The sequence below is a fragment of the Neovison vison genome, chromosome 4, assembly GCF_020171115.1.
Source record: "Neovison vison isolate M4711 chromosome 4, ASM_NN_V1, whole genome shotgun sequence".
NCBI lineage: Eukaryota > Metazoa > Chordata > Mammalia > Carnivora > Mustelidae > Neogale > Neogale vison.
In genome coordinates this window covers 160,877,736-160,904,347 of record NC_058094.1, presented here as the reverse complement: position 1 = coordinate 160,904,347, position 26,612 = coordinate 160,877,736, and the positions used below count along the sequence as shown (strand labels likewise).

The 26,612-nt window shown below is 37.1% G+C and overlaps 1 protein-coding gene across 1 annotated transcript in view; it reads left to right on the top strand.

Moving 5' to 3' along the window:
- Positions 1–26,612, top strand: part of CALCR (calcitonin receptor) — a 155,899-nt gene that overhangs the window by 86,680 nt on the left and 42,607 nt on the right. Inside the window, exons 3-7 of the mRNA XM_044246039.1 lie at positions 6,359–6,439; positions 13,081–13,237; positions 15,536–15,646; positions 20,382–20,494; positions 22,664–22,755. Of these exons, the coding sequence (XP_044101974.1) occupies positions 6,389–6,439; positions 13,081–13,237; positions 15,536–15,646; positions 20,382–20,494; positions 22,664–22,755 (524 nt within the window). The 5' untranslated portion in view covers positions 6,359–6,388. The remainder of the gene's footprint in view (positions 1–6,358; positions 6,440–13,080; positions 13,238–15,535; positions 15,647–20,381; positions 20,495–22,663; positions 22,756–26,612) is intronic.

Genomic DNA, 26,612 nt, shown 5'->3' with positions numbered 1-26,612 from the left:
GTGAAAAATGATGTCTTTGTTTATTTTCTATTGGAGGGTCAGAAAGACCCAATATTTATCTAATTGCTATGGTTTCCCTTTCTCCAAAATGTCTTTTTTATATTTTATTACAGTTCCATTTAGAGCCAATGTTGGAGTATGAAGAACCCTTAATTATAGTCCAATTGTCTAATTTATAGATAATTAAATTGAGGTCCAGAAAGGTGCAGTAACATGCTTAAGAGTCATATGATGAGTAGGGAGAGTGGTGAGTGGTGGGGTTATGGACATTGGGGAGGTTATGTACTATGGTGAGTGCTGTGAAGTGTATAAACCTGGCGATTCACAGACCTGTACCCCTGGGGCTAATAATACATTATATGTTAATAAAAAATTTTTAAAAATTTTAAAAAGAGTCACATGATGAGTTTGAGGTTATTTTAGGATTAGAATGTAGATTCCTTATTCCTTAGCCCAATATTTTTTTTTCTATTACACTGCAATGACTCCTCTTACCATATTCACCATAGCTGATCTCAACAGAAACCATGAGTGTATTAAGTTATGAATTTATACAGAAGCTGTAAAGCTGTTATTTACAATCAGGTGCATTTGGGGGTGGCTGTGTGGCTCAGCCAGTTAAATGGCTGCCTTCAACTGAGATCATGATCCCAGGGTCCTGGGATCAAACTCCATGTCAGGCTCCCTGCTCAGCAGAGAGCCTGCTTCTCCCTCTCCCTCTGTCTGCCACTCCCCCCTTGCTAGTACTCTCTCTAGCAAATAAATAAAATCTTAAAAAAAAAAATCAGGTGCATTTTAGGTTCTCTATACATATGACCCTGTTGACAACTCAAATTCCATTTGTCCAAAGCTGAGTATTCCTTTCATGTCAGATGGCAGTATATGTGTAATGACTAAGAACATGAACTTCAAAATCAGCCCAATTAGAGTTTCTTCAATATAGTCAATGATACCCACATCCTCATCTTTGCTCATGCTGATCCTTTAAACTGGACTGTTTTTCTTCTAACCTCTCACATATTGAAGTTAAACTTTATCCTGAGATGGTATTAAAACACACATAATAAGTGCATGATGTGCTTTTAATTAAACTGATTTGAGCCAAACAGTTCCTGTCTTTCCTTGGTCTATCATGGCTGCTATTGTAGATCCAGTACTAGAAAGATTGATGAGGTCACAATGCCTTTTCCTCAAATTAGTCTTAATTAATGAAGTACTATCTAATTATTCATTAATAGTATCCATTTGAGTAATGTCACACTTTTGAACTGCACATGATTCTGAACCACTTCTCCAAGATTTCTCACTGATTAATGTTACCTAGCCAACTGCTTAGAGGCAATCTATCTTTTTCATTCGATAAATGTTTATTGAACACTTACTACATCGGGCCCCTGACAAGAGTCAAAGGAAAAGTCATTTTTTTCCAGTATGACATCATTTTTATTCTGCTCCCCTTCTCATCTAGACTCTTTTACATGACGTGCCAACCTGTTTACCGAAAACAGCTCCCCAAGGCAGAAATACCAATTCTTACTAACTAAACTTGGAGCTTGGAGTCAGATGAGCATTTTAAACCCATGATGAGAAGCAAAAAGTTGCTTTCCTTTGCATAATAGGCCAACAGAAATTGGGTTTATGATGACATTGTATCTTGGCAAGTGAGTTCCTGTAGTAATGAAGAACAATTTCCAAATAGATCATGTAATCAAGGCGTTATCCAAACAGAAGGCATTGTTAAGACAACAAACCAGCAGACCTTGTGGCTTCACAAAATATATTTACCTGTCCACTTGGACTATACCTGCAGAAGCTTACTAGATAGATCTGTCTTCAAAACAAATGTCAGATTTCAGATTTGAAATGGATTCTAGGCAATGGATTATAGACCAAATGGATTATATAGACAATGGATTATAGACAAAACGGATTATAGACAAAAGGCTCTCGCTACTCTGAGAAAAGCAGTGCCTGTTTCTTCTCCTTCCTGCTCTTTGCCCATACCCCCATCCCACTCCTGTTCTCATAGCCAGGGTATTAGGGGAGAGGATCTTAAAGAATAATGCTCCAAAGGAGCAATTGCCTCTGAGATGCCTTTTATAGCTTTGGGCTTTGTACCAAGGCTGGGGAATATTTAAGACCTCAGAAATTCCACTTTTGCTCCATGGAGAAGAAAAAAGAAATTTTTAAGTAAAAGGGCAGCTCTTTCTCATGACTTGCAAACTTAATAGACTATGGTGGGTTAGAAATTGCCATCGAGCCAAAAGAGCATTTTCCAAAGTATATTCTGTAGATGGGTTAATAACCGTGATTGAAAAAAAAAAGGGGGGGGTTTCATCGTCAAACAGGTTTGGAGAACGAAGACTTAATGAAGTCAAACTAGTGGTTTTGGTACAGGAAAATTAGCTACTTTAATGTGCTAATGTCTATGGTAGATCTCTAAGAAGAATATAGGAAATGCTTAATTTCCTAAACATTTTTGGCCATGGAAACTTTATTTTATGCTGCTTCTCATGGGATTACTGCTATTCTATGGAATACACTTTTGGAAATGCTGATCTATGAGAATAGACACATTATTTTCAGACTTTGACATTTCATATTCTTTCCACAAAAAATAAATAAATAAAAACAATGTAACTTTACATGTCAAGGAAATTTGTTCTCCTTAAATGAAGATTATTCTATTCAATCATCATCATTGAATTAGTGATTTAGACTGAGTGTATTAATAGAAGTGGTTTCCACTGACCAGCTCATCCCTGCAACAAAGGAATACAATTTGCTAGGGAGGAGATTAGTGATGAGTGCTCCTTTGTGGATTCAAACCAGGACAGATTCTGTTGTCCTACCCAGTAGCTGAACCACTGTCCAAGGTTATTTCATTTCCATGTTCTGTATCAAACTCCACAGTCAAGTTTTTAGACTCTACCTTCATCTGGTTTCTATATGGGGCTATATGGGGCTTCCATAAAAGCTTTTATCTTTTTTATTTTTTTAATTTTTTTTTTAAGATTTTATTTATTTGACAGATAGAGATCACAAGTAGGCAGAGAGGCAGGCAAAAAGAGAGAGATAGAGAGAGAGGAGGAAGCAGGCTCCCTGCTGAGCAGAGGCTCGATGTGGGGCTCGATTCCAGGACCCTGAAATCATGACCTGAGCTGAAGGCAGAGGCTTTAACCCACTGAGCCACCCAGGCGCCCCAAGCTTTTATCTTTTTTAAACAAGGGTGCCTAAAAGACATCTTAGAAACCACTGCACTAAGTAATTAGACTGCTGGACAGATCCAGGGGAATCAATATGTTTCACATATGGAAGTGTGTTCTTCTAGTCAAAGGAGGATTGGTCAAGGAGTCTTTACATAGACCGGGAAGTGGCATAGAGGTGAAGCTACTTGTCCAAAATAAAAGAAATCATAAAAGTAAAAGTAGAAATTAGAATCTCTTGGCTCTACAATTAGAGCTCTTTGGGAAAAGAATAATGCTTGCTGTCTTACCACATTCTGACCCTATATCACCCCTTAAACTAAGCAACCAACATTCACCGAGCACTTACTGTGTTCCAGATTTCTTTCTAGGTTCTTGGGTGACAAAACTGAATAAAGTCCTTCCTGTAGAGAAAGAATAGGGAAAACATCAGGAAGTAAACAAATAAATCATCTAATGTCAAAGTCAATCTTTGTTCTGGTTTCTCGGAGTCATCTTCCAGGGTTCCAGATGACTGTCTGATCACAGGCTACCTGTCTCAGAAATACCCACTCCAAATCGAACATTTCCAAGTTTCCTATTTATCTCCATTAGCCGCTGTTTGCCCGACTTTGTCCTTTCCTGTTTGGGTGCAGGTTTAACTCTCTAAGCCTTAGGTTAAAACAGTTCTCTTCAGAGTCACTGAATTCTGAACCCTACCTGTTGGAAATTTCAGGTTAGTCTTTCCAGGTTAGTCTTTCCTGAGAGTCCACACTGCAGTCTATCCGTTCTTTAATCATCCATTCAACTAAGCTATACGTCTCTGTTAGTTCGTTTGGGTTCTCCATGTCTGTCATTCTTTTTAACCTCATCCTTTTTTTCCCTCTTTCCTTGAAAGAATCTTCGTGAAGGTGAATTACTTCATTCTCCATTCTTTTTTTTTTTTAAGATTTTATTAATTTATTTGACAGAGATCACAAGTAGGCAGAGAGGCAGGCAGAGAGAGAGAGGAGGAAGCAAGCTCCCAGCAGAGCAGAAAACCAACACGGGGCTCGATCCCAGGACCCCGGGACCATGACCCAAGCCGAAGGCAGAGGCTTTAACCCACTGAGCCACCCAGGCGCCCCTTCATTCTCCATTCTGATTCTACTGTTTTTTTTTTTTGCCATGTTTTTCTCCCTTAAATTCATAAAGTCCTGTCTTTATTCACTATTTCTACTTCCATGTTCTCCTTCTCCTCTTCTCAGATCACCATGAAATATTTCTCTCAAAGAGAGGCATATCTGAAAAGTGCTGTTTTAACCTGGGAGAATTACGACTGAACCTTTCTGACTAGAGGCAGGTTTAGTATAGCCCAGATCTTCTATAAAGTTGCACATGAGTAATTTGTTATAGTTCAAAATAAGGCAAGAATATTTAAAGTTATAGACCTCTGCACTTAATAGGAAAAAGGAAAGGACTCTGTTTTTTGACTAAACCACTCTGTCATTTCTAAATATTCACTGAGATCCATGTCCATACTATTTTCATTCCCCTTAGTTGTTCATGGTACAATCATAAAAGCAGTGTGTGGGGCTATGAAACCATGGGGCTTCCCTTTCCTATAGCAAAATGACTGGGAAGCCTCACTCACCTTCAAGGGGACAATTGTCCCACAACTTCTAATGCTCCTCATGGTAACGATACTGTTGAGCCAAAACCTAGCAACTTATACTTTATAAAATGTCAAATGGCATCAAATATATGACATAGATAGAACAAGCCAATTAACTGCCTAATCACCCCATATTCACCTTCATAGAAAAGCTGACTTCTCACTGTGCTTAGCCCTCACATTTGGAATTAATGAGTAGGACTTTCATCTGAAGAAGAGATCTGGCTTTTAATTCTGGCACCCATAATGTTCCACACATCCTGCTTCTCTCAGAGGCTAAATCATAAGACCACCATAAGCAGCAGACCTGTAGAAATTTAATGTATGTCTATAATTTCCTTCTAAAAAAGCAAGATCTAGTTAAGGGAAGCTGTGTTAATTTCATGAGTACCCATAATACATTTCTTTTTTTCTCCCCCATAATACATTTCAAAAGTCCTACCTTTCACCTCAGAATAAGACTCATCCAATACTCAGGTAGCAATATTTTCCATTGAGGGAGAAGACAAATTAAAATCTCCTTCTCTTTCCCCTACTTCCCTTCTTGAAATCTTTCACTGTCCATCCTTGTACCCGGGCTAGCAAACGGGGAGAAGACTTTAATTTCTTCTTCATTTTCTCTTCCCATAGTACTAATATATAAATGGAATACAACTTACTCATTGGGGAGCCAGTAAATCAGGCAAACAATGTAGATACTAACTTAGACCTAGGAGGAAGTATAAGACATATGATGCAGTCATAACCACTCACGCTTAGGTGAAATACAGTTTCACACAAATATAAAAAAAATAGATATATATACATATTTAATTTTTGGCTTTTTTAATTACCTTTCCTTGTGTAAAATTATCTGCACAGTCACGAGAAATTGTTATTTGTGACACAGCCACATGTTTCTCTTACATGCTTGTGAGAAGGAACGGTGAGCTGTTAGGTGACATAGTCAATCCTTGCTATTGAAGAAATTCATTCTTAGTAGCAACTTGAAGCTTGTAGAAAATTTTGTAGGAAAGAAAAATGCTCAAGGCTCTAAATAAGACGACTCAAGTCAAAGTTGGCCTTAAATTGCCTAGAGGGATGACTAACGATCCTTCACAAATCGTTAGGTCGTATTCCTTCCTGTCCAGTGAAATGATTTCTTTGTGGATGTTTCCACTGAAATTTTCAGCAGTTTTATTGATGCCACGGATTAACTGAAGTCCACATTGGCTGCTCATGATTTTTCCGAATCCTTTATTTTGGTCCTGATATGTACAGGTGGCTCCGGAATTTCATAATAGGACTTTTGACAACGACCAGACACCAGTCCTCCCTGGCTGGAAGGAAGGGGCGTGGAACATGCGACTATATTTGCATCCCCAGCATATTGCTTACATACATGAATTTTATGTAGAGTGTCTTGGGACATGATCCTCTCCAAGTGAAATAGAAAGACAAGAAAAAGAAATGAACTCTAGTCAAGATTAAAGCTGTATTTATTAATGTAAATGTCTTTGTTACATTTATGTTTTTCTAGGATTTGGACGACCATCTTCAAAAACCAAAAATGAAGTTCACATTCACACGCCGGTGCTTGGTACTCTTCATCTTTCTAAATGTAAGTAAAACATCATTTTTAAGCTACATTAATCAAGAATGCTGAAATAGAGCGTACAATTGAATAGACATTAGGAAGGGTAGACATCTTGCCAAAACTAAGTTCCACCAGTCATAAGTTCCTCAAAACTATCCTTTTCTTGATATTTTGTTAACAGATCCGCACTCTGAATTTTCCCAATTTAGATTAGTGTTATGGTTCCCTGAGAAATGTTAGCTTTGTTTACAAAACTTTAGCATTAACTTGAGACATATCCACATTATCTTGGAATTTAACATGAAAGGTTAATAATGTTCCTGGGTAAAACATTTTTCATGTTAGACAGGTGGATTTGAAACACAGTTTCCAGGTTCCTGTCTTTTTCAAACATCTGAAAACTTTCAGTCAGGTTATTAATTTTAAATGCATCCCTCAAAAAAACTAAGAATCTTAAGTCTTAACAGACCAATGTCATTTCATAACTCTTTCTCTAACCTTTTAAATCATGTCCAATTTATGAGCTTTTATATTGTTTTATTCCTAAATGGTTAGCAAGAAGTCAGAACTGCAATTATCTTAGAAAATGCTACCGGGGCCTGTCTATTTATTTGTGTTGACTTCACTAACCCACCATCATATCAACTTCCACAACACACATGAAAGAGAGATGAGTAAATTTTACATAAATAAATTAGGAGTTGTCTTGATCCTTATCCTTTCTAGCACATCAAGACAACAGTGACCAATGAATCATAGGGGCAATAAAAATCAGTCAGTACCTGATATTATTATAGTCACCTACACAAAACTCTCCCAGGGTCCCAGGACCTACATTTTTAATTCATGAGTAGTCATTGGCTTACAAGTTTGCATAAACTATTTCTCTTAACATTATTCAGGGAAAAGTACTAATATTCCAAAAATGTTCATCTCATTTTTAAGGGAATTTTTATTTTGTAATGTTATACATTAAATAAATGGTTTATGGGTATGATTGTTAATGTAGCCCTTTTGTATCTACCTGGATAATGACTATAGTCTATTTTATTATGTAATATTGTTGTATTATTTTAATCTTTAGATAAAATAAAGTATAATTTGCTAAAAGTAATCCAGTATTTGGAAATGCAAGTAACTTCATGTCATTGTAAATATAATAAAAACACTTAAACAAGAATATTTTAGGAACTACTAGCATATTTAATTTTGTCTCTAACTGCCCATGACTTATATGAGATTCTATAGTTGCAGAAATAGTGGTATGTGCCAATTCATAATTGATATTATTATTTTTAGAGCTTAAATTAAACCCTTGTGATCAATTACATGTAAATATTTCTAAATAATTTTATTTCATAAACCATATAATTATATTTGACAGTGACAAAACAAAAGTAGTTATTAAGTTACTAAAGTAACTTACTCGATACAAATAAGACAGTTTGAATACTACTGCAAAGATGAGAGATCATTTCTGATATGTTATTCAAAACTTTTACCCAATATATCTTATAATTCAGACATTAAAAGAATTTCACGTATTTGAGCCATGGACAGAAAAGTTTTCTGGTTTGTGAGCATCTCTTTGCTAGCAAACATGTTGCACAGGGTACCTGAGTGATTTTGTGCTCTCTGCTGTGACAAAGAGAAATTTGCTTCTTTATCCTGTATTTGGTTCATATATTTGATTTGGAGAATTCTACCATAAAAAATTTTTGATATGTTGGTTTCCTCCTAAAACATTCATTGTGTTCCACAATGGATACTCCTCCAAGAAAATTAAATTTTTTAATAAAGCGATATTGATTTAAATCACTATAAAATATTATTTCTTAAGTAAATTGGTTTGAAAAACCACTATGTGTGTGTCTGTTGAATTCTACCAACCTGATTTCCAAATGCTGTTTCAAGTATCAGTTTGTTACCACATTCCATGAGCCTAAGTTTACATTAAGCAAAACCATCCCCTCACTTTCTCTTCCTTACCTATAGTAATGCAATAAATAGACTTAGAACAGGGCTTAGCGAGCCTCAAAATGTAGTGATGATGATAATTATAACAACGATGATGAGGACATAGAAAAAGTAGATTCTTTGGAGAGGCATTCTGTTGTTAATTAAGCTGCATTCCCTTATTTGCTTAGAATTTAAAATTATGCAGCAGTTTTGTTGTTTATATAATGCTTACATAGAAAGTACATAGGACACCAACCATCTGATGCTATCTGGAAAAACCAGGGCTAATATTTTACAAAGTTCTGTTTTATCCATTGTTATTTTGAAAAGTGTAAGTAACCGAAACCTACAAATAAAATCCCAACATCTACATTGTCAGTATTAAGGATGGCGACATCAGAGTCCTGTTGGTTCTATCAGTTTGTGGATTCTAGAATCATGTTCCTTTTAGAGTAGTTCTGTCTCTGACAATCATTAGGAATCTTTCCCTATGCCAGCACCATCGCATGGGTTCCCACGTTCATGAGGTTTAAACCACTGAAGAGATGGACCGCTTCTTAAAGTTTTACACAGAACAGTCCTGTAATTATTTTTGTCTCTGTGCTTCTAGAAACCACCTGTAACCCAAAAGTAGGCTGGTTGTGTTACATCAAAGTAGGAATTCCTTGACTCCATGACCATTCAAACCAGCTCACTTTCCACTAAACTCCATGACGAGTGTGCACGAAACCTAGAATGTAAGCCCCATGAGGGCAGGGACCTGGCTAGTATTCTTCACTGCTGAGTCTCCAGCACCTAGAACAGTACCCGGCATGTGGGAAGCAGAGTATTTATTACCCGAAAGAACCAGCGGTGTTTCGGCTGAGGACTACAGGTATTGGTGGCAGCTTGGCAGTCGTATTTGTGACGCCATTTGCTTGCACCTTTAGGAGTGACATCACATATACGGTGGCTAAACTGCTACACGGGACAACAATGAAGAGGTTGGTTTTTGTTTTGCTTTGGAAAAATCATGTAAAATCATGTGAGATGTATGTAAAGCTTTGAGTCCCAATCTTTGTCCACAAAAGCAATGTGCCCTTAATATCTCATCTCTACCCTCACGTGAGCATAAAATATTTATTTACACCCCAAATATATCACATAAATGTAATACTTAAGATAGGTAAAATTTTTTTAAATCTTTCACATTTCTTGGTGGTCTTATCTACTCACTTTGCTTCTATTTTGCCTCTATATTGCTGAAAACTCTACCACCTCACTAGCCACTTTTATTGGTACAAAATTGTCAGCAAAAAGTGTGTATGTCCAATGAACTTTATGAAATTTGTATATGTATTATTGTCAAGCAGTAGTAATTCCATTTTTGGAATTATATATATATATACATACATGTATATATATATAAAGAATTATCTGTCTATATCCACCTACATAGACAGAATTCCTCAATGTGTATGTTATTTTCAGAAAAAAAAATCACTGAAACATTCAGTTACCACTGGAAAGATTCCATCATCAAGCTCACACACGAACCAGACAAGGAGCAGACTCAGACCACTATGGCTTATCTACAACAGGAGTTCTAATTTCTCATTCCTTCAGTGTTGAAACAATCTCTATGGAACCAGGCTCCAAACCAAGTTCACTGGAGTTTGTTTCAATATTGCAAGAATGGTAGGATTGATGCTACTATCGTCCACATGATTGACACCTGCTCTTTCAGATGGTCATATCTATACTGTTACTGGTGTTAAAACTGCATTAGAACAAATAATGCTGTAATTGAAACTACAAGTACAGGGTTTTCCTCTTGATATCTTTGTACATAATGCCCCCCCACCATGGTTTCCAGGAACATTTCTTAACTGGCTGCCCAGTCCATTTAAAGATAGAATTCAGAATGTTACTTCTGGAAAGAATGCGAAACTTAAACAAAATAGTCCCTAATATCTAAAATATAAATTTTATATATGACATCACATTCCATCTTCTAATATGATTTGAATATGGTGAGAAAGATGGCCCATAAATAAGTAATATATGAAATGATAATTCTCATGTCAATGAAAGATTCTAAGAATAGAGGCACAAAAAATGTAAAATAGATGCCCAAGGTTAACCTGTAATTAATATCTCTTATTGTGAGGAACACAATGATCTATTAAAGACCATGGTTATGATGATCTCTAGTGAGATTATTAAAACATGCACAGACACATGTGTTCATACAAATGTAGGTTCATACAATCCAAAATGAAGTCTTAACATGAAATCTCTTCAAAATAAATCTTTGTTACCCCCAAAACACATTCCAATTCCTGAAGGAATTTCTGAGCATTCAGTGATTGATGATTCTTTACTGTCACAATTTCTGGTGTCTGAAAATATTTTATGATGTTGGTCTTTCTTGCTAGTCTGTAAGCTCCACGAGGGCAGGATCTATGCTTGTTTTATCCAGCACTGTATCCTCAGTTTCTAGCATAATGTTTGACTTCCTAGCAAACAACGACTATTTGCCAATTGGCTGGTCTTAAAATAAGTAAGAAAGGGTCATATGACGGCACAATGATGTTCAACTACATTGGTAAAGGATCTGTACATTTTTAAATAATTTCTGTCAGTACATTAATTTCTCTTTTCATTGTCATACACTCAAGAGGCATTAAAATTAGAAATAATCCTAATAGTTAAAGAGTAGTATCAGCCATACTCACAGTAAATGTCCATCTAGAGTTAGAAGTATCAAGTATTCAGAAACTCTTCCGTTGGTAAGCAATTTCTGCTTGGAAGGCTTGCTGGCACCTTCAAAACAAGTACAAAAGAGAACTTACCTTCTTCCCCCTCTAAGGGTTTTCTTTGCCCAACTTCTCCCTTCTCAGGGCACTCCCACTTTTTCCATTATATAGGTTAAAATATCAGAGCTATCAGACTATTACTGTTCTCCTTTCCTTGTATTTCCTTATATTCAAATATATCTTTTTATTATTTGAGAAAATACTGAGGGCTGTGCTTCCCTGCTCCCTCCTGCTGTGATCCAGTCAAGCCTTGGGCTTCCTGGCTCCCTCCCCAGCTCTGATCTGTGGACATCTGGTGCCCACCACATGAATTTTCCTAACACTTTACTTTAGCAACCTTCACTGATCAAAAACTGGCATGAGATCTTTATTTTATTGTCATGTTGTAGTAACATTAGCTAAAATGTATTGAACCTTTCATTGCACCATGCACTTTGTATTTATTTTCTTAGGGCTCTGTATTTCCTGATTTTTCCTTGACTCCATTTATTACTAACCTCCAAAGATGTTCCCCTCCAGGAAGGATGGTTTCCTTGCAGAGTCTCACTCATGTCATTTCCTACCTCTGGGACTTAGATGCGTTCCTTTCCCTCCATCCAGAAAGCTTTCCCTCTGCTCGGCCTGGGCAGGCACTCGAAGTCCAATTCAAAGTCTCCCTTGTTATCTCTAGTCCTCCCTGACTGTTCTTGCTCTCTGCCCTCTGCCTGTTCTGAATTATTGCTGTATCATGCACTGTATAGTTTAGCATTTAATACCGCACTATCTTAGAGGACAGGACGCCCATCTTCACAATGACACACACTGGAAAACAGTGTGGTTCTCCTATGAGTCGCCTGACTTATACAGCTCAACTTAATAAAAATGAGTTTGTTTTAGAGACTGTGAGGCATTAAAAAAAAAAGTACCCAACACTATTTCTGCCATGGGTACATTTGGGGAAACTTTAATCTTAGAATAATTTAGACAGAATCAGGCCAAATAAACAGTGTGTTTAACAGGTGTGATAGAAAGAGAGCAAGGAGTATTCTTAACTTTAGAAGAAGGAAAGTCAGTGCGGGCTGAAGCTTGCAGTCTTCTCTGAAAAAAAAAGTCTCTATGAAGAACATGGATATAGAAAATCGCAGATTCAGACACCACCAAAAACATCATGGCCACAAAAGAGATTGAACTCTACATAAACACAACTTGGGACGATGGGTTAGATGGTGATCGTGACCCTTGTCCACCTGAACCAAATAAGCGGAAACACTAGGAGAAATATTTAAGATTTACATTGGTTTTCAGCAGTGAGAATAAATACCCTGTGTAAATCATCTGCTGATGAAACCAAATTAAAGATATTGAGGCCAAGCATCAAACGCAGAATATCTCAGAAGAACAGATTTTGTTTGTTCTGTGGAAAAACTGGGGTGAATTTTTGGCAGTGTACATATTCTAAGCACAAATTTTTAAAAAGCTAAAATAATCTAATATAAAAGCTTATTTATTGCAGTAATATATCTATTTTTAATAGTATGACTCATGATTATTAGAAGTTCCAAAGAGGGCAAAATTGATTTAATGTTAATATTTTTTGGAAATCAGGTTATTTGTTTTGTTTACTTCTAAACTTTACAGTGATAATAAAATTAAAACACTCTTATATGATAAAGAGGTGCGTGGGTTTGGGTGGGTGCTATACATTTTTAGCAGTGAATGGAACAAATACAAATATGAAATTTGTAGGTGGAGTTTGTAGATGAAATATAAATATACTTTTTAGTTATGAAGAAAATATCCTATGTGGAGATTATTTGTAATTGTTACTCATGAAGGAAAATGTTTTCAAACTTTTTGATTGTTTCATTTATTTTTGCATTCACCCATTCCCGCTCTGTATAGGTAACCAATGTTTTTTTTTAAATACAGCACCCAACCCCAATTCTTCCTGCCAATTCGAATAACACCTATCCTCCCAATATGAAGTCCGAGCCATTTCTGTATGTCCTAGGACGAAAGAAAATGTCGGATGCGCAGTACAAATGCTATGACCGCATGCAGCAGTTACCCCCATACCAAGGAGAAGGTAAGAAGATGGATCTCCGCAAATATGTTTTCAAGCATCATTAAAGGCTCATTTTCTTCCATGGATAAATATGTTTTGACTAATTTTAATATGCCAGCATTTTTAACAGTGGTTTTCAAATTATGGTATGTTTGTGTATTTCATGTTGGAGACATGTCTACTTTCTTTGCCCAGGCTCACCCAACTGGTTTTGGGCTAACAGCAGCACCTATGACAAAATTACTACAATAACTCAGTATTCACACCTGGCAAGGAGGAACAATACAGGGCTAAGTGATGGAAAGGAACTGGAAAATGACAGGAAGGGAAGTGGAAAATCTTGGGCAGAGAATTAGCCTCAGGTCAATCCTGTCAAAACCCTGTCTTGCTTGGGTTAATGAGGCAGTATCTTCCCTTAACTGTCAATGGGTTGGCAACTCTGGCTATTCCTTTCTCTTTTCTACCTGCAGTTCTCAGAGGAACTAATAAAATCTGTCTCCTAGGCAGGCATTGTTTATCTATCACCTTCTCTAGAATGCTCTGTGGGACTGTTCAAATATTTTCAGAACCAAGCTCATTCTATTAGCTATAGAAGGCTATGTGATTGCCAAACATTACTACATCCAGTTCTCTCCCCTGTCCCCTAAAGCATTTGAAAAGTCCCAACAGGACCATGTGTACCCTTGTCTATTCTAAGATAACACCGCTTGGTAGGCGGAATATTTTTTAAGTATATTCTGTTTCTACGTGTGGTTTGTCTTCAAATAGTTAAAGTTTTAATTTCTAGTTCCTATTTTTAGCATTTTCCTTTAAACAAAACTCAAGGCAATTAAAAGACAGATACAGGTTATTCTTCCGTCTGCATAGTTTTAATGTTTTTTTAAGGACCTGAAAAGTTATTAGATGTGGCTCTGCCCACAGACAAACCATTCCTCTGAAACAAATGAAACGATAGAAACACGAAATTTATTTTCGGAGACCAAGTGAGAGCAGGCTCCTGCACTTCAGTCCTAATCATTTGGGGAGGTTGAACTTTCATACTATGATCATTATATTGAGATTTTTTCTTTTCTTTTTAATCTTTTTGCTCTTTTCTTTTCTATTCTTTTCTTTCTCCTCCCTCCCTCCCTCCCACCTTCCTTCCCTCCGTCCCCATCTGTCTCCCTCTCTTTCTTTCTAAGAACTGACCTCAAAGGCGGAGTCTTATTCTTTTGGATAGCTTTATAGAGGCAAATCTTCACGTGTTAGGGTAGATTAAATTTTGAAAGGAGTGAGAAACTACTTGGAGTCAAAGCTGATAAATACATAAACTGCTCAAATTGAGCATTACTTTAGTCACTAATAAAGTGTGATTCTAAAATAATAAGACTAGTTTTATACATAATCTGTTAACTGTCTACAAATGCAACTCCAATAGGAATTTTGAACAATTGAATTTTAAACCCTTGGATTAAGAATAGAATTTTTCAAGGGATGCCTGGGCGGCTTAGTCTGTTAAGCATCTGACTCCTGATTTCTGCTCAGGTCATGATCTCAGGGTTGTGGGATCAAGCCCTGAATCAGGCTCTATACTCAGCGGGGAGTCTGAGGATTTTCTCTTTCCTTCTCCCTCTGCTCCTCCCCTGCTCTTGTGTGTACTCTCTTGCTCTCTCTCTCAAGAAAATAAATAGATCTTTAAAAAAATTAAGAATAGAACCATCCAAGGCAACCAATTTTAAGTTAATGTTTAGGAAGATCTGTATGTTCTAAAGCCATAGAATTTTTTCAAATTAAGCCTCTTATCCAGGGGTGATATTGCATATACTTTCGCAAGATTTCTTTGCAGCATTTCTGAAGATATTTTCTTTTTTTAAAAAAAGATTTTATTCATTTATTTGACAGACAGAGACCACAAGCAGGCAGAGAGGCAGGCAGAGAGAGGAATGGAAGCAGGCTCCCCGTTGAGCAGAGATTCTGATGCAGGGTTCGATCCCAGGACCCTGAGCCCAAGGCAGAGGCTTTAGCCCACTGAGCCACCCAGGCGCCCCTCTGAAGATATTTTAAAGGAAAGATTTTGGAGGAAAGATTCCATACAGATGACATGCATGTCTTTTGAAGAGCAAATGGAGAAAACCTATAAAAATGTAAATTCGATTTAGAGTTGGTAAAGTTAATATCTTTATTTTGTTGCTGCTACTGTTCTTTCTAATATTTCCATATGCACAAAGAGAGCTCCAGAATAACTATTAAGTGGCTAGATCCTATCGAACACTGTTAAGTCCTGTTGATGATTCTGCAACTTTTTCCAATGTCAATATTAATTTCTTTCTGAATCATCAGGTCCGTATTGCAACCGTACCTGGGATGGATGGCTGTGTTGGGATGATACACCGGCTGGAGTATTGTCCCATCAGTACTGCCCAGATTACTTTCCAGACTTTGATCCAACAGGTAAAATATTTCTTTTTATTTCATATTTTGCTATAAAGTCTTTAGAATTTTCATGGTTCTGAAAAGAAAATCAGATGTAAAGAATACCTATCTAATCACACTCTACATGTTTCAGCACTTTCTGAAGGCTTTCTTCATGTGAAATATCACCCAGTTGTACAAATATTTCAAGCTCTCCTTATTTTTTAGGTCACGTTCCTGGTCCAATGTGCACATGGGTCTCCAATTCTAAATGAAAGTTAGATTTTTATATATTTCAAATACTTAATTTTAAATTTTATTAAAATTTAAAATTAAAATTTAAAATTAAATTAAATTTAAATTTAAATTTAATTTTTTAACTCTTGAGGTTTTACTTAAAGGTGGTTGTTTTTCAGTTTTCAGCTGTTGCACGTTTGATGACTTATGCAAATACTTGATCTAGACTTTCTGTTTATGAGACTGGTAGAGTACACACAACAGAAATTTTATGTAACACTGGAAGTTATATAAAACTATCATGTGTAAAGGAAAAGAAATCAGAAGACAGTAACTCTAGACACTTGCTAGATTTCTTTTCCAACAGTAGATTATTAATATATGTTTGGTAAATAAAACTAATAATAAAATGAATGGATCATACTAACATCCCCCTCCAGGCCCTGCACAACGTGAGCAGTCGACAAACGTGTGTTAAATAAATAAGTGACACCAAATTCATTTTAGTTATAAAAGTAACATAGGAATACTTCTCATTGAGTATCATTTTTTACTTTTCAAAACAATTTCATGTATATTATCTAAATGTATATACTCAAACAATATTTGATACAAAATTGCAAGCGAACCAAGTCTCCTGAGCTCTTACCTAACCCTCTCTTTACAAGTCAGTACAACAGCCTTGGAAAAGCATTTGAGAAACAGTATTTCTAATTCCCCATGCACACTCACTCATGCAGATTAAAAGTACTTAGAATACTTTAAAAAAATGTTAATTTCCTAGGGAAGACATGTTTTTCCTTCAGGTCCTCATCTAGCCACACTGGTATAATTGGAAATTGAATCAGGATACATAGAGAGGATGAGAGTCTAGGGGTACCATCTACCAAGTGGAGTAAGGAAGAAGCTAGGGGGGGCTGATGCGACGTATCTCAGAAACGTCAGCTATCCAGATAGATTCGAGGTCTGGAATCCATGATGCTCAGTGGTTAGTGGTCAGGAGCAACGCAAAGAATGTGGAAAGAGATATCTGAGTTTGTCTTACAGCCTCAGGCCAGAGAATAGACACGTGAAGGACCGGGAATGGATTTGGATAGGGGCTGGTGGTGAGTGATTCTCGACTTGGCTAAGAACCTTGAAAACTTATCAAAATCCTGATGCCTGGTACCACCCCAGACATTCTGAATTAATTAGTTTGGAGTATAACCTGGACATGAGGATCTCTTAAAGTTCTGCTTGTGATGAAACATGCAGTCAAGATGAAAGTGTGTTAAGAAAAGAAAATAAAGAAAAGGAAATAAATAAAGAGGCGGATGCCTGGAAAGTTCAGCCAGTACACTGAGTAGCTGTACCAGCGGCATCAGATGAGACTGATACAGACAATGGAGGAAGGCGGGTCCCAGAGAGGTAAAAAGCAGTAGCCAGCCAGCTTCAGGGACTAGCGGTGTTGTGGCCAGAAAAACTTTGTTCCGAGAAACTAGATAGAAAATCTGTCCCATTGAAGCATTAACCAAGATCAAGAGACTGAAAAGGGAGTATATATCTTAGTTATAAAAGAGACCCCCATGATGAATGGAAGCTACATGCACAGCGCTAAGCCCCAGTTAACAGGTGAGGTTTGCTGGGGAGAGTAGAGCAGCCTGAGGCTGCAGAGTGTGTTTAAGCTGCCCCACAGGATGGACTGGCTGGCGGGGCCCCAGGGGAGCGGGTCATTCCACTTCAAGCTCCAGACCTCTTCTCACAAGATGTGATATAGAAGAACGCAGTGAGCCCTCCACACTTCACGGTGCTCATTTTCCTCCTTCCTTCAGTATCCTTTTGGAAGTGGTTCCATGGAAGAGGAACATTCAGTCAGTAGAAGGGAAGGTCCTGATAAGAAGATCTTCACTGAATTATCTGGTCTGAACTAGAAATAGCATTTTAAGGAGAGGAATCAGTGTTTGTTTCACGGGTAAGAGACTAGGAAAAAACAACCCTGACTTTCACATTTTTCCACAAGTTGCTTGGTCAGAGTTTCTACCACCTTTCATGGTCAGCCAGTCCATCCATCTGTGTTCCTTTGCTCACGGAGTATGAATGTCAAGAGGTTACAAAAGTGAGAATTTCAGGTAAGATAGAAAACAATCGTCAAATGGTAAAATCTAGGCAAGAAAATTTCCAGAATCCAGATTAGAGCAGAGAAATTCATCTATTCCTGTGTCAGTGTTTAAGAAATGCTTTGGCGCTTCCAACAAGGATGAGATCTGAAATTCTACCCGGGTAAGACAGAGATAATGAAAAGGAGATTACAGGGGACTACTTTAAAGACCAATTCAAGCCAGCCACTTCTGAAAATTTTCATTGTGCAAAGAGGAAGGGCTGAGTGCCCTGCCCTCCTCAGCACTACTTTCCTGTAAACTCCAACTCAGGGCTGTTTGATGATCATCTTTCTGGCTTTTACTGACTCTTCCCAATAAATGATGCTTCATTCATCTGGACTTGACAACTACATTAGAGATAACTTGATTGGCATAAAGAGCTTTTCTGTAATAGAGGCTACAAGGCCGTTACAGAGCAGCAATGGGCTCTTGCCAAAGTGGCTATAATTATTGACTAAAAGGCAAGTTTTTGGTCAGCAAAACATGGATTTCCAGGCATAGATCCATCTTATCAGCCTGGTTTTTAGAAAGAACCCTCTCAAGTTGGGGGCAGGGGGGGATCTACTTCAAAAGAAAAAAAAAAACTTAAAAATATGTATATCCAACACACTTAAATTCGTTAGGATTTTACCATTGACCCAAGGCTGTATTTTAATAATAAACAAAACAGTTTAATGAAATGACAGAGATTTCATTTTAAGATGAAGTGTTTGGTAAAAGACAGGTTGTGATACAGTGAATAACAGCACTGAAATTCAAAAGAGGATGGTAGCCTGTAGTAAAATGCTAGAATGTAAAAAGCACATTTAACAAGGATATGCTTAAGGCACTGTCCTTAATGTCAAACACTCAATCAACGTTAATGGCAAAGAGGCAAGAAGGTCAATATACAGTTTAGGACCATGATTCTCAACCTTGATACCCTTCGGAATTGTTGAGGTTTTTTTAAAATGCTGATGCCTGGTTACCTCTTCAGATAAGCAAATTTGAATCTCTGGGGATTGGGCCTGAGAATCTGTAAAAAGCTCCCTCCCTGGAGTGAAATTTGAGCATGTTGCCCTCTTTTTTTTTTTTTTTTTTTTTTAAGATTTTATTTATTTGACAGAGAGATCACAAGCTGGCAGAGAGGCAGACAGAGAGAGAGGGAGAAGCAGGCTCCCCGCTGAGCAGAGAGCGCGATGTGGGGCTCGATCCCAGGACCCTGGGATTATGACCTGAGCCGAAGGCAGTGACTTAACCCACTGAGCCACCCAGGTGCCCCAGCAAGCTGTCCTCTTCATGGGGCAGTCCAAACAGAGTATTTCAGAGGGAAATACCAATATCGAGCACATGCCGAGTGGCTCCAGGCAGTGAAGGGACACCAAACTGTGTATTGTGAGTAAATGGGGATGTTTGGTTTGGAAAAGGAAGTTAGAGTAGACATATCCTTTCATCAAGTACTTAAAGATTTGCCAGGTGGAGAAGGACAAGTTCTTATAGCTGCAATGAGTAGAACCAGGAAATGCCTAGACCCAGACTTTCGTGACATCAGAACAAATTAATATCTCCTACAGTCTTGTCCATGATTGGAACAGACTTTTTCAGGGGGAACATCCCACCCTCTTTCATAGAATTTGCCTTTTGTAGCTAAATAGCTTTGTCAGAATTTATTTCCTTTTGATAAAATAGTAAGCTACTTTCTGACAATACAATAAAGATAAAATGCTTCATTACAAGCCACTTTTTTTAAAGTGCAAATAAGCTTGGAATGGTCATCATTCACAAATAGCATTAGCAAAACCATGGACCCGTTGTCATTATCAGTTTTTCTATGCTGATTAGTCCTAACCCTTTCTGAAATATTGTTGGGGTCCAATGGTGATTCTTTAAACAGTTTTTGTCTGATGACTGTCTCAGCAAATTCACAATTTAAAATTCTTCTATGTAACTTTCTAACAAATTTACATTAAGCATATAAATGAAGAAAAGTGTGGTCTTGCCAGTTCCTATCTAAAATAGTTAGATAGTTCACATCGTTCCTATCTAAAATCAGAAATGTAGGGTTTGTTAAAAAATATGAGGTACAGTATAGGTAGCACTTCTGAATGCGATGGGCCTGAGATTAGATCCCAGCTGACCCACTCTCTGGTGACTTCAGACTCTATAACCTCTCTCACTCTGTTTCCTGTTTGTAAAGCGGAGATAGCAACCTCTGCTTTACTTGGCTTTGCTGAAGATAAAACGAGACAACACATACTAAAACATCTTGTAAAATGCATGATTCATGGTAGTCTCCTTTGACCTATATTCACATTCAAGTTCTGTAAAGTGATTAATGCTGTGGAATGGCTTGTAAGCCTTATTTTTCCTTCGTGGTGTTTTGAGATCGCCATGTAATACCTGTTACGTCTCATTAACAGAAAAGGTTACAAAATACTGTGATGAGAATGGGGAGTGGTATAAGCATCCTGAGAACAATCGAACCTGGTCCAACTATACTATGTGTAACGCTTTCACTCCTGAGAAACTGAAGGTGGGTTTCATTTCCAGTTTGGGTATTGGGTGAGAATGTCATTATTTTTACATAGAAATGTATGCATAACTAAAATACCTGCTACCAAGAAGCCAACCGGTTCTCTAGAAGAAAATTCTATCATGGCCTGTGAGTTCTAGGGACTTTCTGAAGTAGCATTAGAGAAAATGACATTTTACTTCTTGGTTGGAACTTAGTGTCGAAGAGTTCCAAGAGAATCAGGCCATTTATAACAAGGGAAATACTGTCCATGGAAGAGATGATGGGATTCCTCACTATGCCAGATGTTAGGCAGCATTTCCAGGGACTCTCTAAGATCTAAGATCTTGGGTCTTCTACCAGAAGAGTACGAAAATCACAAATTTTTTCCCCAAGTCAGAAAGTGACAGTTGCCCCCAGTTCCCTGCCTGAGGATGCCCATTATAGTTTTCCTATCAGGCTTTGAAGGAACCCTTAGAATGAGACTTCTCAGCTACCTGTTGATACAGGTGTGGCAGTTTTGTCTATTCTGATTTGTTAGTATTTATGTCTTACCCCCTGTTAAATATTCGTAATATCGTCTCAGCTCAGAAACATTTAAGCCAATGGGAAAAACCCAGATACGTACTCTCCAAATGCATGAGAAATCGGAAAACAACAACAACAACAACAAAAAAAAAAACCTCACCAAGCCCACAGTCAGCCTCCTCTCCCCAAGGTGCTGAGGAAAACAGTCAGTCAGTATTTAACCACACAGGCTACGCCATGAGCAGCCTCCTGGTGCTACAGTGGAAACCTATTGTTATGTAAAGTTTTCTTAAAAATAAAATATACAGAGATAAAAATAAAATAGTGACAGAGGTTAGGGGCACGGCTATATATCCAAATTAAAAACAGTATTTTAAATGGCAAGAGGATTCTATATGGTGAATTGTTTAAAAGAAAGAACTCTTAGAAAGTGCCACTCCTAGTTTTATCTAGTTGGTGAAGTTAGAAAAGTAGCCAGAAAATAAACTGGTGGGAGAAAAGATAGGAGCTGAGTATTTGTTTTCTTGCAGAGACTCCTAAATACTTCCTACGAAGGGGAGTGTATGCTATTTTGAAGTCTTTATCAGCTCTGGCTATAAACCAACTATTCCAACTTTGTCATCATTTCTGCAAGGATAAAAATGGTGCCATTAGGAGGGTAGTTATCAATGAAAGTGGCAAGTAATATGTAAATGCCCCATCAAGAAGTACAACAGCCACCATTCAGGAGGAGCTGATTAGTTCATTTTGAAATTCTAAAGCCTAGAAAGGCAATATTTGTTTCTGTCCAGCAAAAATGCATATCAACAAACAAATGGCTGCGTGCTTTGAGAGCTTTTTAGCAGAATCAGTGCTTCCCTATCAAGCTCTTCACAAGGAGATTCACAAGAATCAAATGTTGAAGCATAATGATCTATACCTAAATGCCACATTTCTCCCAGGAATTAAAAAAACTGCATAGAAATGATCCAACTTATCTACACTGCATTTGTATCATATGTTCTATTGAGCATGGTGTCACTTTTTGCTTTATGCTTTATGTGGTTTAAGTTTTTTTTTTAAATGTGGTTTAAGTTTATATTATTAAGTTAATAGAAATGAAAAATTATTCTGTCTTCCTGACTTAACATCTGGACCTCTATGATATAATACCAGTTTTCTTGTGGTTAGTGTTTGCATACATCATCTTTTCCTGTCCTTTTATGTTCAGTATTTCTGTATCCCAGTAGTTAATGATGTTTCTTATATGCAGCAGATAATTGTTTTAAAAATCATTTAGTTTTGACCAAACTATTTTAGAGATGAGGCCTACCGAGATCCAGAGGGGCAAAGTGACTGACTTATGAGAGTCACACAAAGATTAATGATTAGTACTCTGAGTAAAGAACAGTGCTAATGAATCCAGTCCGATGTTCTTCCCACCACATCATGCATATTCTAATATAACTGATAATCTTGTAACATTTTAACCTGTTAACCCCAAATATTATGATTCAATATAATTTAATTCTCTGAAACATTTGTTGTAATTTTAGTGGATTTTTTAAAGGATGAGAACAATTGTTGATTTACACTGGTATTAAAGATAGAAACTATTTTCCCTCCTCTATTATCATTTATTTGCCATTCATTTTTATAACTGTTTTGTTATTGTTGTTCCAGAATGCATACGTTCTGTACTACTTGGCTATTGTGGGCCATTCTTTGTCGATTTTCACCTTGGTGATTTCGCTGGGGATTTTCGTGTTTTTCAAGTAAGTACCCTTATAGCATCTGCTTTTTATTTTCTTCTTTAAGGTACTGAAATAAATGGTAAACTGTACGAGTTAGGATAAGGGTCGTCTTCTGCAAACCACAAGAGAAAGGCAACACTGGGAATCATGGAGTAGTAAGGAAAGTGGAATTACTTAAAACAGGCTTTTTAACCCTATCTCTGAGGAAAATAAGATGGATTCATATAATTTTCAAAGGTAATATGACTTCTTCCCCAAATGAAATAGTCCTGTGAGCCCGTAGGTACATTGGGTTAACATGTGAAAGGCTCCACTTACCATGACTAAGGTTGCAGAACTACTCAGGAGAGGCTCCTCTTCCTTCTTTCACCCTCTTCCTAAAATATGGAGGCCATGGCCAGAGGCTCAAATGCACCGTGTCTAATTGTGAGCTTGTCACAGATGGATTTGGCCAGAAAAGAAGTGTAGCTAGTGAGCGCAGAATGGTGTTTAGCCATAGAAGGAAGGTAAGGCTTCCTTCTGGTCCTGACTCACTCAGCTAGGACCAAGCAGATTCTGGAAGAAGAGTTAAGTGTCAATATTTTGCCCTTGCAAGCCGAGCATCATCAACCAGTTATCTTCTGACACTCTGAGGAGTAAAATCCCAGGGAGGTTTCTATTTCAAGGCCATGTCTAGGCACTTGATTGCAGAATCTATGGCAAAATGATTAAGTTGATATAAGTATTGATTTTGTAAGAAAGGAGAATTGGAAGCATTGAATCTGTTTTTTCAGGAATGACTTCATCATACGTGTGAGATGGTAATGTGTGTTCAATTCAGTCCTAGACATGTCCTATATTGAGTGTGATTTCTGTAAATCAAAGGCAGGAGGCACTATATTACTCTTTCATGAGAACTCTGAATAATGTCTAAACTACTGGGCTGTCTCCTTCAACTAATATGTTCTTTAGTTGTGTGGAATTATACAAAGGGTCAAGACAAAAAAAAGAAAAAAGAAAAAAAAGAAAAGCTCCTTCATAGGCTCAGACTACAAATAATCCTCCACACTTTAAAGAGGTGATAATATAACTAGATATATAATGTAAGTAAATATACAGTGATTCATACATAGTATAACAGAATCTTAATTTGATTTTTGTCAAAATATTATCATGCTACTACTAAAGAAAATTAAGCTGGGGGGGAACACCTGTAAGCACATCTGAACACAACTACTATTATTATTTTTCCCTTGACCCTTTTCTAATCTTTGCCTTCATCTTATACCACCGTCGCATTAGGTCTATATCTTACATAGTCAAAATTCTTACTCTGACCAAGCAATGTAACTGAGTAGCAATTTTTTGTTAACTGAATAATAATAATTAAGTAATAGTAAATAAATAATAATTTAAATAAACAGAGAATGAGCGCCTTCCATATGTGGTTTAACTGGAGAAAGATATAAACAAAGCAGCAAGACAGAAGGGGTTAATTATTAGAATTAGACTAGAAGAGTATTTTCCCTTATAATGATCAAAATATATCAGAGTAGGGCACCTGGGTGGCTCAGTGGGTTAAAGCCTCTGCCTTTGGCTCAGTCATGATCCCGGGATCCTGGGATCGAGCCCCGCATCGGGCTCACTGCCCGGCAGGAAGCCTGCTTCCTCCTCTCTCTATCTGCCTGCCTCTCTGCCTACTTGTGATCTCTATCTGTCAAGTAAAACAAATAAAATCTTTAAATATATATATATATATATATATATATATACACGTGTATATATATATATATCTCAGAGTAAACACATAGTCATGATTAATCTTGGAATTTCTATCCATTTTTCAACTGCACTTGACCATGGTGAATAAATATATCATCATGGCTCCCATATAACTTTGATTAAAAAGTCTGTCACTAAAATTCTATCCTTTAAAATTTTTAATATAACCATAAAAAAATTGAAAGGAAAAAAATTGAAAGAAATAGCCCCCAAATTGGTAATGGTGCAACTAATACATGTATTCAGGAGTTTAAAGATAATAAAGTGTCAATGGGATATTTCTTAGTTCTTTATTTCTACAGTCACTTAAATAAGTGAGACGTGAGAGCCAAATCAGCAAAGAAAATAAGAATATTCCTTCAGCACTCATTTCTATATTAATACTAATTTCTATCTTCACGGAAGATGTGTATTTAAAAGTACAGTACGTAAGTAAAGTATTTCTCAACTGGTCCAGTTAGACCCAGAACAGAATTAGTCTGATCGAACCCCTGAGAGAATCTGGGGGCAGATTGTCTAGAAAGCACCTAATTTTGTCCTACTGTCTCTCAATTCCAGAAGCCTACCAAACAGCAACTTAAATCTTAGGAGGAAAATCAAGTCTTATTGATTTATAATCTGAATACGGTAATGGGAAGACAGAAACTGAAATAGCTTGTTCTCCAGAGTGCACACAACCAGAGACAGATAGGATATGAAAAACATACATGCTGAGATACCAATATTAAGATCGAAAAGCAGTCACATCTGATTTTAATACTTGTTCTTAATTTTATCTTAAACCTACCAAATTAAAAATATCAGGGGCATCTGTTTTCTTCAAATTAAAGTATGAAAAAAAATTTCTGAATGTTCATATTTTTTCTGTATATTTGGATTTCATAAATATTAAAAGCAAAAAATAAAAGGTAATTCTGATCTATCACTGGATTTTATCTTTTAATTAGCAACATTTCCCCAGAATTGTTTTCAAATTCTCAACATCAGCCTTAACGTCTTTACTGCATATTACAATGGAAGCTTTTATGATTTATGTGCTTAAGTGGCATCATCTGTGTGAAACCTGAGCAAAAATATAATCATCACTCCCTTGCTTAATTCTGCATTCCCAGGCTTGAGTTATTCTGCAAAATCTAATCAATTTCATAAAACTTTCATGAAACCAAAATGAGAAGTTACACCCAGCTCCACTTTTGAGACCTAATGCCCCATTCATAATCATCCCACTGAAATCTCACTCTCAACTCATAAAATGTGCCTTATAGGGTCTATAAAAAGGAATAACCCTGCAGGTGTCCCCCTCAAACCAGCAGGCTAAGAAAGCCTGCAGAGGAATTTACAGTTACTAAATATACAGGAGGCTGTGGAACTGCCATTACTTTGCTGCTAAAAATCTGGGAGATTACTCATATATATACTCATTTTCTTTGCAGGAAAAATAGTTAGGAGCAACAATATGGAGAGGGATTAAATAGAAACATCAAATTTATTCAGCAAGACTCCCTCACTACGAGATGCCATAGTAAATGTCAACAAGAGAGTTAAGATGAAGATCCCCTTAGGGAAGACGGTCTTGAGAAAGTCCCATAAGTGGCCATTTATCTGTGTTTGTTCCCTGACCGTTTTAAGCAAGTTTGCAATAAAATTCACTTACCCCATCAGTTCCACTTGGAATTTACCAATTGACATTTCTGTGGAATCATCCTAAATTACTAAAACATCTCACTGTTTTCTCTCAAAAAATCACCGCAATCGAACATTCATTAACATCCATTTTGACTGTTTGATACTCATGCCTTACTGATTGTTGAATTTTGAATATTAATTACTCTTGCCTGAAAGTGGATAGAGATCTATGTTGGAGGACAGGGGGTGTCTTTATTGCTCTGCATTGTCTATGTTACATTACCTTGGCCGTATCAATACAAAAAGAGGGCTTCCACAGGGACCTCCAGAAGCAATACTGATTCCTCGCTACACACTCAGTATGCACTGTTACCCTCTGTCACATCTACAAAGTGGATGAAGAGTTAACACTTTATCTTGTACTTGTAGAGTAGCCACTATTATACATCTCTGGTTGCCTTCCTAGTGCTCCAGAAACACCACTCAATCAA